The sequence below is a fragment of the Chroicocephalus ridibundus genome, chromosome 1 (genome assembly GCF_963924245.1).
Source record: "Chroicocephalus ridibundus chromosome 1, bChrRid1.1, whole genome shotgun sequence".
Classification (NCBI taxonomy): domain Eukaryota; kingdom Metazoa; phylum Chordata; class Aves; order Charadriiformes; family Laridae; genus Chroicocephalus; species Chroicocephalus ridibundus.
In genome coordinates this window covers 134977131-134991622 of record NC_086284.1, presented here as the reverse complement: position 1 = coordinate 134991622, position 14492 = coordinate 134977131, and the positions used below count along the sequence as shown (strand labels likewise).

At 43.2% G+C, this 14492-nt stretch overlaps 2 protein-coding genes across 2 annotated transcripts in view; one reads left to right on the top strand and one right to left on the bottom strand.

Annotated features, from left to right (window-relative positions):
- LOC134524588 (1-acylglycerol-3-phosphate O-acyltransferase Pnpla3-like) overlaps positions 1-1437 on the bottom strand; it is a 49819-nt gene extending 48382 nt beyond the window's left edge. Inside the window, exon 1 of the mRNA XM_063354768.1 lies at positions 1303-1437. The gene's annotated coding sequence lies outside the window, so the exon portion shown is untranslated. The remainder of the gene's footprint in view (positions 1-1302) is intronic.
- Positions 1438-1638: 201 nt separating this feature from the next.
- The window catches only part of SULT4A1 (sulfotransferase family 4A member 1), a 31315-nt gene continuing 18461 nt past the window's right edge, over positions 1639-14492 (top strand). The window contains exon 1 of the mRNA XM_063354742.1: positions 1639-2055. Coding sequence (XP_063210812.1) covers positions 1692-2055 — 364 coding nt within the window. The 5' untranslated portion in view covers positions 1639-1691. The remainder of the gene's footprint in view (positions 2056-14492) is intronic.

Below are 14492 nucleotides of genomic sequence, written 5' to 3'. Positions count from 1 at the left end.
ATGAATTTTTCTCTCTAAGGTTGGTTTTTAGGTTTGGGGGTTTTTTTTCCCCTAACATATTCCCTGCAAACCATTTTAATTCAATGAAACAATAATTTGATTTTAGTTTTTGGTGGACTTTCCTATCTACTCTAACCATAATTTTAGTATCTGCAGTTTACTATTAATATGAACAAATGTAAGTAAACTGCAGTAAAAGTGTTGATTTATATATGTTGGTAGATGGAACTATAAAGGCTGAAAGCAGACTGCCCTCAGCTGTTTGCACTGTTGCTTTTCATGAGGTTGCTCCCATAGGAGGGACAGTTTGACAGGACACACAACCTCCAGCTAGTTGCTGTTCACAATTCAGTAATCTCAATTGAAATTAGCTATTATTTACTCTCTAGTAGTTAGAGATATGTATTTTCCAAATCATTGTACCCTCTTCCCTTGCTTTACATGCTTATTTTCTTTCTTTCAAATGCACATTGTTACAGACACTTTGTATCTGAAGCTTTCAAAGAACTTCCATTATATTTTAGGACTGTTACAGAAACATACATAATTAAACATAAAAAAAAAATCAGTCATTAAAAGGCTAATAAGAGTAAATTAAACCAAAACTCTTCACAAACCTTTTTGGAACTAACAGAAGTCTTAATTTTGTTGAACTGCTGCTGGCAGCTTTTCATTCATGCTAGACCAAACAGCCAAAACTGTCTTCATTTCTGTAGCATAAACAGGTATTAAGGGAAGTTAAGAGTTTTTATACCTTCCCATCAGACACCAATAGGCCTTAAATATGCTGAACAGCAGCACCTGGCCTGTCTTGTCCATAAGCCCATCTAGAAGTGCTATTTGAGTTCTGCCCCAGCTCTCTCTTATTTGTGCTACTGGGAGCAGTGGGATTGGAGCTGCTCTAATAGGAGGGATGAGCAGACAGCGGCTACGGTATGGGCAGGGCTGTGCCCTCACTAACCAGCCCCCAGCAGCGTTGGGATAGGGGTAGTTTCTGCTGCCTAATAACTACCAAACATGGTAAGTTAATGAGTCAGTTCTGATACCAGCCTGGGAACGCCCGGGAGCAAGTTAGAATTGGCAGGGGATGGACTGGGTGCTGAGGCCTGAGCCCACCTGCAAGGTGCCCCATGCTGTCATGAAAGCTGCTACCTTACTAGATACAGAGAGGTGGCATCCAAGAGATTAGGAAGAGGGAACCAGTATAAAGGGTTTATTGTGTAAAAAAAACCTGCAAGGAGGGAACAATCTCTCTTGCTAAAAAAGGTGGGGGTATGCCCCCTTCTTTACTCCTTTACCCACCTATGCATTGTGCTTGGGTTCAGCGCAAGGACCGCAACGACTCCCTGAAGCACCTGACTGCTGCTGCTGCTGCTGCTCATCCCCCTCATCCGCACGCCTCCCCAGCCACTCTCTGCCCTCTTTGAGGCCGGGCCTTGGCAATGGAACAGTGCCCGGGGCCGCTGCCGCAGCACGGAGGGCTGAGCTCTGAGGAGAAAGCGGGGAAGGCAGGTCCTCCCTGTGCGTGAGGCGGCCCGCCCGGCGGGGAGAGGGGCTGAGGGGAGGGGAGGACAGCCGGCTGTCCTCCCCTCCCCTCAGCCCCTCTCCCCGCCGGGCGGGCGCTGCGGCGGCCCGACCGTTACCGGCCGACTGTCACCGGCCGTTGGCGCCGCGCGCTGCGGGTGCCGCGCATGACATCACCCCGCGCGGCAGCCCATGCGCCGCCGGGCGGCGCGGCGTTACGCGGCCTCCCCCCCCCCACTCCGCCCCGTTCCCGGTGCGTGCGTGGGGGCGTGCCGGGGCTACCGCGTCGCGCCCGCCGCTCGCCCGCCGGAACGCACACCTCGCCCCTTCCTTCCCCGCCTCCGCCCCCGGCAGGGAAGAGGATGGCGGAAAGCGAGGCCGAGACCCCCAGCACGCCGGGGGAGTTCGAGAGCAAGTACTTCGAGTACAATGGGGTGCGGCTGCCGCCCTTCTGCCGGGGCAAGATGGAGGAGATCGCCAATTTCCCGGTGAGGGACAGCGACGTCTGGATTGTCACCTACCCCAAATCAGGTAGGCGGGCACCCTCCCCTTCCTTCCCTCCTTCCCCCCGCCCTTCCCTCCCCCGCCGGGGCTGGCGCTGGCGCTGGCGCTGGGGAGTTGGCGGGGGCGGCCTCTCCTCTCCCCCCTCCTCGCTGACGGGGCAGCTGGCACCGGGAGAGGCGAGAGGCACCCCCTCGGTCCCGGCCCCGCGGCCGCCTTCCCCGCCCGGCGGGCGGTGCGCCCCCGCGGAAGGCCGGGGCGAGGCCTGCACCCTCCCCTCTGCGGAGAGGGGCTGCCCTTCAGGCCGGTGGCTCCTGGAGGCCCTCCGAGCTGAGGGCACTTGCCCGGCGCGGGTGGGGCGTGCAGCTCCCTGGCCTTGTGGCTACCCACTGAGTTTAGATACGAGTCAGCGCCAGGCGCTGCTGCTGGTGGCGGTGGTCCTCGCCTCCCTGGTCCCGGTGCCAGCCAGCTGAACTGCTCGGGGGTAAAGATGCTGCTCCAGGCAAGGGAGACCTCGCTCAGCCTACGTGTAGAAAAGCAGGAACGTATGTAGCGTGCATACAGATTTCTAATGTGACATACAGGTTTGCTGTCAGCTCCGCAGAGCGCCGTATTATGCTCCCGAGGAGGCCGCCCAGATCGTTCTGGGAGAACATGTGCTCAAAAGTACGCTCTCGCTGCACTGCCTAAATTACCAGAAATATCTCCTGTTTGCAGGATAAGTGTGCGTTTCTCCAGAAAATGCGTCGTTTGGCCACTTTATATCTTTTGGATATCTGTTTTTAATACCCTGTGTCTCAGTTTCTTATCCTCTCCGTTTCCAAGCGAAAAGGTTCAAACAGAATTAACATGGATAAAATGCTGCCTGCAGAGAGGCAGACAATATGGTAGCTTTGTAATGCACCTGATAAAACCAGAAGTGAGCAGGGGTGGGTAGACTCTTTCTTGAGTGACTTTTTTCCGGGCAATAAGATGATCTTTTTCTAGAAAATTCAAAGTCCACTGGAGATAACAGATATTAGCTCTGTAAATACCCTTGTAAAATGATGCTTCAGTATTGTAGGTTTCTAACTTACTTCATTGTTTTTTGTATGAACGGTGAACATCTTTCTATTTCTTGGTGTGCAGCTTCAAACACACGCTTTCTACAATGCAGCATCTATTACGTTGTCATTTCTCAAGCAGTTTCAAGTATTTGTGGTTTTTCGGCTGTTGAAGACGGGCTAGAGCTTGATAGATGCATACATTAGATAAGGGATAGTATGTAGATGGATGGCCCCTAAAATGCTAGGATTAGGAGCAGATAGCTGCATCTTTATTGTTCTTTTAAACTGTTTTCTTAAAGATTCATAGCATGCAGCAAGAACACTCTTTAATTCTTTCACTTTTAAGATTTCAGTTTTGTGAATCTGGGTTTACAATGTTCCTGTGTTAGTACAGCACCCCAACTTCATATTGGTGGATCGTTAAATATGCTCAGCTAACTTCTGTTTCCAGCAGCCAGGCACAATATAACTAATATGTCATCTGGCAATAGCTTAGTTTTGATGGCCGTGTAAAGCCAGCTTGCATAATCGTATTTAAATTTGCTATTATTTTGTGAGAATAGCAAAATCATATTAAGTCTCTTGGGGCCCCCACTGAGGCCAGTGACAGGGAACTGTGCACTTACAAAGTTAGTGGCAGTGTGTACTACAAGGGGATTTACTATCAGGCACTGTGGAAGAAGGAAGGGGAAGATTGAGAACTGGGACGCCAAAACTAAAGGTACAGTGTTGTGTGTGGAAGAGCTGGGGGGATCAGCTTTGCGATCAAAATAGGTGCCGTAGCATTTTACTTAGCAGGAGAGAGAATACTTAGATCTCGAGGAGTCTGATGTCCTTGTCATGGGAGTAGGCTCTAGATAATAAAAATGTCTGCAAGGTCCAGCTTTAGGTGGCCTGAAGTCCACTGAGACTCTTGGAACTTGTTTTGTCAGCTCATCCTATGTGGCTTACAGCTCAGTACCTTGTTTGGGGCTGGGGAATCAATTATCAAAGGGGTCTGCTGGCTATAGACAGGCATATCAGTAGAAATTAGGGTGCTTTAATATGGTTCCTATTGATTTAGCGAAGGTCATGCAGGAAGTCTACAGTAAAGCCAGAAATGGAATCCAGAACCCCAAGGTCCTCTGCATTACCTTAACTACAACTTCGTCTTCCCGTCTATCAGTAGCATTGACAAAGATTTTTCTGCTTACTGGAGCTAATCAGAATTTTCATAATGTTGCTGTAATCAAAAAAGTAAGTTTACAAAGCAGATTTCATACACAAAATGTAATTATTTGGGGTGAAATACTTTGGCTCACTTGTAATCTATAAAGATAAAACGTGGTTGGGGTCACTTGGCTAGCTTCTGTTAATAAATTACGTTTGAACAAAATAGCAAGCATGTTTTTGACAACAGAATTTTAGGAAAAGAAAAATGCACCAATGTCAGATAGGTTAAATGGAAAACTTTTTTGTTGTTCTTCAGGAAATCAGTTTTGTTCAGCGTTTCACCAGCTCCCCATCTGCTCAAACTGCGGAAAACATACAAACAAGGCCTTCTGCTGGATGTGTGAGAGGCCGGAGCTTCTAGCTCTTACTGAGCCCTATGTTACAATCTAATAGCAGAAGGCTCCATCAGTGGCTGTTGACCATATGTTGGTTTATCTAGTGAAGAAAATACACAAGTGGCTTATAGGGTTGGGACTGGTTCAGTAATGCTAGGGACTGATGAAGTGGTATGTGTGCCATTTTGAAGACGTGATACTCTGCAAGACCAGACAATACAAGTCTAAACATATGAAATGAAGATAGTGCTTGGAAATAGTTACAGATATTGGTAAATTGGGAGTGACCCCAGAAAAAGCTCGTCCAATAATGGTAGAAAATTGAATATGTTAGTGGCTTTACTGGGAATAATGTAATAAGCCTAATGGAAAATGAATCTGCTTTAATGTGATTTCCACTGATGGATACCTAAAAACTGATACTCCTTATATCTTGAATTATTCTTAACACCTGTGTCCAATCAATGGTAACAGCTTTTGGGAGCTGCTGGACTAGGAGAAGCTTATGCCTGAAACCCAGAGACTCCTTTAGACATGTAAATATGTGAATGTGCATATACGCTTATGCATGTGTATATAGTAGAACTGTAATTACAGAAAACCTTTTTATCATGGTGCATAATTTAAAGTCAGGTGTACTACTACTCTTGAAATGAAATCACAAGTTTCATCTTTCATGTAACTGTAGTACAGAATGGGTAGGCTGAATGGGAGGCAATGAGATTTACAGTAGCTGCCAATGTAAAATGGAATACCGTTCTCTATAGCATTAAATAATAGGAGCTCATGCAACAGATTGCTTCACAGATAAGACACAAATGCAACGTTCATAGGAAATACTGTGCTTCTGTCACAGCTTTCCTTGAACCCTCTCATACGGTGGGCTTTTTGTATCCTTCTCGAAAATTAAAATTCTTCTCTATGAACTTAAATTACAGAATTAATAAGCAAATTCTTTCATGGTATTCCCTCAGTCACCATGCCAAGAGCTAGATTAGCTGTCTGTTAAGGTCAACAATTTCAGTAGAATTAAATCAGTCCCTCAAGTATAGTATTGAGTCCAGGTTCACTTAGTATTTTGCTGTGTCTTATGACACTAACCCCTGACTGTACATGATCTGTCCATTTGCTTTAGTCTCAAGTGGTGTGCAGTAGCTCTCTTAATACCATCTTGTATCTGTTCTGAATGAATGTGCGTTTTGCATTCTTGGGTCAAAGCCCACAAATTAATGCCTTTTGCAAAATTGGTAATTTGAGAAAGTGAGCTATTTACATTAATAATGAAGCTGTCTCTCCCATGTTGATTATTTTGCCAAATAATTTTGTGTGAGAAAATGTCAGTTGTTGGGCAAATACCAGCTTCAAGTCCAGAATTCTTGTGTTTAGTGCCCAGCAACAGGTCAGAAGAGCAAGTGCTGGATATGGCCTCCACCTGTCTGGGTGTGTTAGTTTTTTTATAGGTCACATTCTGGATTTTCCTTGCAGCACTGGATTTTTATAACTACCTATTAGCTTGTAGGGAATATGATGGCTGACTCTAGGCCTTTGGCTTAATGAAGTGAATTTGCAGATCAGTTCAAGAACAGTTTTCCTTTGTGTACCTTCATTGAATTCTCCTCTTTCAAATTCTTTTAACACTTACTTCCAGTGTTGTATGAAATCAAGCAGAGAAAGTTAAATTGAGTTGTCCATTATTTTGTTTGCTTAAAAGATTCTGTACATACCGAAGAAGGTCATACTTCTCAGTGTATCTGTTGGTAAAGTGCATTGCATGCGCTATGAGTTTTCTGTCACCTCCTGTGTGCCTCTCCCACTGCGTGCATACCACTCTTTTATCCTCTGCTATTTCCAGCACTCCTGAATCAAACACCACCTCTTGCTGGAACACCTGTATGCCCTAGTCCCTTCCCTGACTGATGGGAGGAGCTCTGTTCATCATGTCTTTCCCCATTCTCTGCCACCTGTCAGTGCTCTGTCTGCATCCTTCCATGGTCCGTTTCCCTTGTACCATAATTCCTGTTACTCTTTTCATGCCAGGGACACTATGTCCCCCAGGTTTTTATTCTGTTATGGGGAAACAGTTTTTTGGTCCATTGACCATTACTGTAGTGGCAATCAGCTGCTGGGCTGTGAACCAGATACAGAGGGTATCATGTAAACCCCACTTTTCTTGTGTGATTCTTCACTAAAATTAATAGACTTCTGCTCATGAACATCTAGAATGTTCTTCGAATCAGACTCAGCACTCAAAAGTTACTACACTCAGGCGATGGGAGACTTGAACCATTGGGGATGTAGACACATGTAGTTTTTCTTTGTCTGTGAAAATGATTAAAGGATTTCTTCCCTCTGACTTCTTCCCCTCAACCTTCCAATTGGTCTTGGTTGTCTGTGGGACCATGTTATAAAAACATATTGGCAAAATGTCTTGATTTAAGAAATGTATCACAAAGAAAATGTGCCAAATGACTATCCCTTGTGTGAAATCTTGCTTTGTTTGTCTTGTGCAATCCCATACTTCACTTTTTCTTCAGACTATAAAATTGTCTTGGCAGGGATGTTGTATTTACCGGCAAGGTTGATTTCTGGTTCTTTAAGCATTATTGTACTGCACAATAATACCCTTATTATTCAATATAAAGAGTATTATTGCTTGACTAAGATTACGTGGCTACACATGACCTATGCTTGCAAGATCATCCAGCAGTCTGTGGTCATCCAACCCACCATGTGACATATTTGCAACTACCTGCTGTAGCGATCAGTGAGTAGGTGAAAGGTCTGCACAGAGCTGCATTAATTATTATGTCAGGGAATCACTGTGCCTGTGTCCTCTGTTACCTCCCTGTTGGCATACCCCAGTTATGGCTTGGTAAGTTGTACTTTTTCGGTGCCCTGGTTTGCTGCCTAACTGGCTAACATGTACCACTAGCCTCTACATGATGTGACAGACTGGTAAGCCTGAGCACAAGGAATTCGATTCTTCCCACCTACCCAGATAAGCATAGGTCCAACACTGCTGACAGTCAGTCCTGATTTGTGCAGTCATACATGAGAGGAGAATCAGGCTGAAAGGTTGAACAAGGATGTGCCCAAGCTGTGGGAGTTTCTGGGCTGTCAAACACAGTGATGCGAGTCAGCTGTGGTGGATTGCAGAGGTTTGCCCCTGTAATGGCAAGTCTGAGATGGCCTTATCCATTGTAACTAAGGCTCCTCAGGGAACATGAGCATCCACTTGAATGTTTGTGTGTTAAATTACTTGACTTGCCTTAATTTCCAGTGTTCTCATATGGAACTCCTCCCAAGAGTTTGGTTGGTATTATTTTTTAACAACAGTTTTGCAGTTGCAAAAGAGCTAGATTCTGCTATTCTGGATTTATAGTCCTGTTCTTTCTGCAGGATTTTGGTGGCTTGAGCTTAATACATTTTCATTTAAAGAATGAATGCAAATGTTACTGGCCCAGAGGCATGCCTCAAGAAATCATGAGGTTCTCTTAAAAATCTAGAAATTTTTACACCAAATACATTTGGGATTCTTTTCCTTTGACCTCTGTTTTTTGAGGCAATTCTGTGCACGCTTACAGGCTCTTCCCTGTGACCTGGAAAGATAGGAAACCTCTGTTAGTTTCACGAACGTGGATGAACAAGTTAGTTAATGTCTTTAAAACTGAATATGGTATTTAACTTTTTCTCTTTTACAATAATATCGCAGTTACTTGGTTTGTTTATCTTAAGTAATTTATGAAGCTCAGGTATCGTTCTGTTTTAGTGTGATAATGTGCATCAGTTCTTATACCAGCTGGCCAAAAAGAATGGACTTCTTACACAAACAGAAAGGGAACAGCAAACTGCATTGGGTGATGGAGGTATGCTTTGTGTGATGTCCTTTTAAGGACTGGTGTACGGGGTCCATATTTGAAGCTGATTTCATGCTGTTGGTGACAGAAGTCATGTTCCTTCTACCAATTAGAAGAGTAAATACTCTGCTGCTTAAACGCACTCCACTGAGGACCACTCAGGTGCAGAAAGTAACACCTGTGGACAAGTGTTTGTAGGGGTTAAGGCCACTGGGTTCCTGTATTTTGTAAGTCCTTTTGAAATGGATCTATCTTTTGTTTTATTTATGTGTAGCTCAAAATACCTTCTGGTATTGACTCAGTCTTAAATACTGGTAGGCAAAGAAATGATATATAAAAGCGTCAAATAATAAGTAATGGAAGACAATGTTAAGTTTGCCACTGATGCATTTGAGTCCGTTTCAGTGGAAGTAGAATTGAATAGGTCCTTATGTATCTCAAACAGGTAATAAAGGTGGCGAAGAAAAACCTGTTGTTCAGGAAAGCTTGTTTTTGTTATCTAGCTAGCGGTGTTTCTCTCACGAGCCTTTTATCAAACCAGTGAAGAGATGTTACTAGAGACAGAACAATGGTTCAAAAGAGAAAGAATTCTCCAGCTACCTAATAGGTTTCACTAGGTCTTTTGCAAATGTAGCATAATTGCTTCCCTGCTGTGAAGCAGTGCAAAACTCAAGCAACTTGCTTTTTGAAAGCAGGCTCAAGGGGAAAAAAAAAAAAAGGAAAAAATCTTTTACCCTGTGTAAAAAGTGTATTCTGGACATATGAAATCACTGTTGTCTGGTTTAGATGATAACAACCTCAAAGAGTGAAGAATTAGAAAATTATGTAAATCAGCCAAACGCAACAGCCAGTCTTTCTCATTTCATGTTAATGTTCATCCTTCATAGTGAAGATATTAATGAAAGCAAGCAAAACGCTTGAATTAGATTAAGCACACATCATTTTTCAGTCTTATTATGCAGTCTTTTATTAAATGAAGACTTTTTTCTTGTTAGGTACAGTAGGGATTCATTCACACTATGCTCAGGGAAAGGAACTACCCCCTGTATTGTCCCATCAGTGCTGCTTTAGAAGTGATGCAAGGTTTGGTACGCTGGGCATGTGATAGGACTTTTTGGCTAGAGATTCTGTGACCTTAGGTAAATCATGTAATCTTGTTGTCTACGTTTTCCACTGGAGGCATGTGGATGTATTTCTTTACCAGAATTTTTCATGTATAATGCCAAGGCATTCTCTTGGACAAAGGGTGTCACTTACCATCTATATTTTTATAGAGAAACTAGCAAATTATGGTTCAAATTGAATTAAGCATCTAGATATTAAAGCTGAGTACATAGTAATGCTGGTATGTAGGAATGTGCTTGTCCCCTCAGTGGGAGGGAGCAATGAACAGAGGATTAATCAAGTGAAGAACCCAGCATCTTATTACTTTGACCCTGTTCAGGGTTTCTGCAACACCTTGGAGAATCCAGGAAGGTGGGGCACAAGAGCTGAAATAATTATGGTTCTGTATAACAAAGTCTTTTACAGACTCTTACAAAAGAAATAAACCACTTATGTCATGTGTTAATCCTGTAATACACTGCAGATTCAGAAGCAAGAGAAGTGTTTTGCTGTGGGTGCGTGCCGACAAAACAGCATGGCAGAGGAAACAATCCATCATTATAACATCTCAGCCAAACTGGGCTGTAGGCGTAGGAAAGCCACTGTGAGGGGAGTGAAGGGGTACTGAGGAGTGTTAGGAAGGAAGTGTATCACGGAGCTGAAAGTGCGTAGGGGAGGTTTAGCTAGTCAAGTCTGAGGCAGTGACTGAGATAATAAAGGATAAAAAGTAAAAGGAAGAGCACTGCAGAAGCAACTGAGGAGGGATTTTTGTCAGTAAAGGCCAAAATCCATCTTTAATTTAAAAAATGCAAGCTGATTTCACATGCTTTAACCCACCTGCTTTTTATAGTGCAGGATGTAAAGGCCATCATCCCTTATAAGGCTGCAAGTTCTAGATGGTGTATAACGACATTAGATCACCATATGAAATATAGATAATGGTACTGAATTAGCCCTTCACTGCATTCACTGCGTGAGTAATAAATTCATCTAAGCCAACAAAATGAGACAAGCGTGAAGCAGGTGAGATGGGAATCCTGTTCAGAAGACACACACTGACTATACGTGCAGCAGCCCAGATTTGGCAGTATGTTGGCTGTTTGCAGTGCAAGGCAATCATAAACTGTTAACCATCCAGTTAAAAGCCTGTTTGCTGCTGATCAGGGCTACCCAAGTAACACAGAACAGCTACAGGCATTGCTAAAATTGGATTGCTCTGTCCATACATAGCTGAAGTGCACATGAATAATGATCAATGTCAGTGCTTCTGTTGGATCACCAGAGCTTTCTATCAGAAATAGCATGTTCTCTTCAAGGATTTTGCTGCAATACTGAGAAAACCCATGATGATATAGATTGGCCGATCGCCTTTTATACTCCCAATTAGATCTATTTCCATTTCTAATTCTGAAGAGCCACAACAGAAATAGAGTAGAAATGACTGTAGTTTGCCTAAAACTGCAATTCAGCTGGCAGAGGGAATGACTGTGTGCTAAATATGAGTCGTGGCACAGGTACCTTGCAAAGACTGTTTTTGTTTAGGGCAGCTATAATTTGAAGGGGATTCTGTTTGAAACAAAATGCTTTACTCCCCGATCTTAGACAACCAAGACAACCAATAGCTGACTAAACAGGCTGCGTAGTTTCATGGATAGAGGGTAAATAGTGTTTCTTGAAATTCTGAAACAAAAATATGCTGCTTTTTTTCATCATGCATAACTCTTAACTGCAGTTATTTTGCATTATACTATTTGTGTGCTGCCTTCTTGCAATTTAACCACCTAATATATGCAAATGCACATTAACGTGTAGGCAGGTTTTGCCTGACAATTTTTCTGGAAGGGATTGAAACTGGGGCATAGCATTGCATTCTGAGTAGTGACAGACATCCTCTGAAACAGGCTTACCATATGGGGAGAGGAACATGTTCACAGCAAAGGGTATGAGAACTGCCTCAACACAGGTTTCTAATACAGGTGCCCTGTTGTCTCCTGCTTTCTCATCCTATTTCAATCATCAGAGCTCTCTACAAGTCTCTGCGTTTAGCCACAGACCATATTACGACTCTGTAGAACAGAACACAGAAAGTGATATAGTTGTCCTAGAAATCAGTGGCGCTAAGGGTCATTGTGCACTTTTCTTCAACATAATGGAGTCCTTGAGAGTGATTTTAAAAAAAAAAAAAAGCTTGTGATTACAGCAAAGTTCTTCTCTGCATTGCTATCCTTGGTACAGTGTTGTGTCACCAGTATGAAAATGAAGGGAAATTAGACACAGTGGGGGGACTTTCTATTGGAGATGAAGTAAGCTCCTGCTGGGGTAATGTGTGATGCAATTTGGGCGTGTTTTTGATATGGACTCTAAAAGGTCGGGAGAATAGGACTGCCAGAGGAAGCAGGAAGGAAGTATGTAATTGAGGTAAGATTAGGGTAAGGGTGTGAACCTTCTTATGTATGCTCTAGAGAGGAGGTGAGGTTTGAAAATTTGCTAATACACCTTTTGCCCATTGCTGTGAGGAGGTACCATTGTTAGTTTACATGGCCAAAGTTTGTCAGACATTTTTCAGGTGTTTGATACAGAATCTACCCTGTAGCATATATTAACCAATAGAAGTACTCTTCGCCTGTGAATTACTGTCCTGTTGGCCAGCCCTTTGGTGTGACTGCATGATCCTATGTGCTTGCCCTATTGTCATACAAGGCATGGTGTCTCTGAATTGGGTCATGAGGATGCCCATCCGAGGGAGGAGCCTGGGGAAAGAAGATAACAACTGAATATACTGAGTTGACCCAGTGAACCTTGAATAAGTGTGGTAAAGGTGAAAAGGGATGTCATTCTGTCAGAGAGTTGGTAAGGGAGCAAGCAAGTTTATCTGTTATCTTTTCGTGTTCCTGACATGTTACACTATACATTTTTTTCTTTTTGTTTTAGCATGATAGCTGTCGTGCTGTCTTGTACCATGGGAGCATGTTTGGTGACTAGAAATTGAAAGAGAGAAATAATCTAAGGGTATGGGTTGATGTCTTCTTTTAAAAGCATCTGCACTAGTGCAGGTTGTTAGCGTCCTTAGCCTGCTGTTTTTCATTTCTCTTAAAGAACCACACGCAGAGTATTTTGAGTGGATGCATTCTAGTTTGTCCCAGTCAAAATTTACTAGGTGAGCTGATACCAAAAATAGAAACTCCTTAAGCTAATTTGGCTGATTTAATTTTAAGTGAATTCGAGTAACTACACACAAACTGCTCCATTGGTGGTGACATCTGGTGCAGACATGATGAGCATCCATAGACATGGGCATATTTTACTAGCCCAGCTAAGGCTTAAAGAGAAGAGTAAAATACTTTCCACTTTGAATGTCTGGTACCAAGAAATATCAGTTACCAGCCAATATCAGCTGTCAGTGAAGGACCTCTAAAAAAATCTGGGACACCTAGATATGATGAAATGATGGATGTAGAGACAAGCATGAAGACACAAATCATGACTCATCAATCAGAAGGCAAATAACGACAAACTCGTGGCTTGTTGTTTTCAATCCCTAGGTTTTGAGCAATCTGTGGACCTGACTCATAGTTCTTAGAGCTGTTTGTATACTACTTACCTGTCCTTGCTGTGGTGCATATGAAGATATTGTGGCTTATTAAGAGGCATAGAAAGCAAACACTTTTTGCCTCAGCTGTCCTCAGCAAGAGGCCTTTGCCTTGTACCTGCTGGGACACATTGGGGTAGCCATGGGTTAGATGCAATGTGTATGTGACTCCTGAGCTATTTTTCTTTTGGTCTCATAAAGTCTAAAGTAGGCATCATAGACAATCCAGTTATCTGCTTCACCATGGCTACACTAGTAAACTAGTACACCAGACAGAGGCTCCCACAGGTTGTCATCCGTGTGATTTCCTTGCTAGCACATTCCCTGACAGTTTTGCTCTCCCCAAGACAGTGCATTCCTCAGCATAGTGTAGGAGGTAGCTGGAGCCAGAGACTGTTCCCAGGAGGCTGTGGATGAGGCTGCCTTGTTTTGGGAAATCGATCTGTGTGGATGTGGGTTCGGCTGTCCCATGTGTCCTCCCTGAGAACAGGCCCTGGTGTGTTTTATTTACTAGTGTCGCTCCAGCTTTAGGATCCAGCATGCCCAAAAGTGTCAGTAGGCCTTTTTCTCCAAACTGCTTCTGTTGGTGTTAGGTGTGCAACACACTGCATCACCCGCCTTGCTGTATGGAAGTGGAGGTGCCTCAACAGTCAGTGCCTGGTCTGAGATGCACTGTGGTACATTCTACACTTTTCATCCTGTCCTCTGTCAAGTAGTTACTGTGCTAATGTAAGGGAGAATTAGGACTCAGGCCATTTTTTAAAAATAGTACTAATGCATTAGCTGAAAATAACGCTGTTTTGTAATCAGTTCATTAAAGCAGTGCTTTAGGATACTGTTTACATAATAGCAATAATTCTGTGGATAATAAATGTATGTAAACAGTTCAGTGACAGCTTTTTTACCAAACAGAAAGTACACTTTAGTCCTAAATAGAATACAGTTTTCATAGTTTGCCGTTTACAGCCTCTGGTGAAACACATTGGAAACACAACTTGGCCTAATGGACCCATGTCTGCATTCTCTGATGTAAGTTTAGTGAAAGACGAACAGAACTTAGCTTGTTGGTTTTGTTTTAAAAGCCAGGAGCTTCAAGTGGAAAAATAAACTGATTTAATAAGTCTAAAAATCCAAGACTCTGCTTACTGAATGTTACTGGAAATCATGCAGTTATCAGTTGTTTTAAATCCAATCTTATTTAAGCTGTTACCATCAATTTCAGAAGATCTGGATTCAGTTTCCTCATGTTCCACAGAGTCCCTTGACAGGTCGCTATTGACCTTAGGGGCATTTAGGCCATGTAAAAGGAATATTAATCTTACAA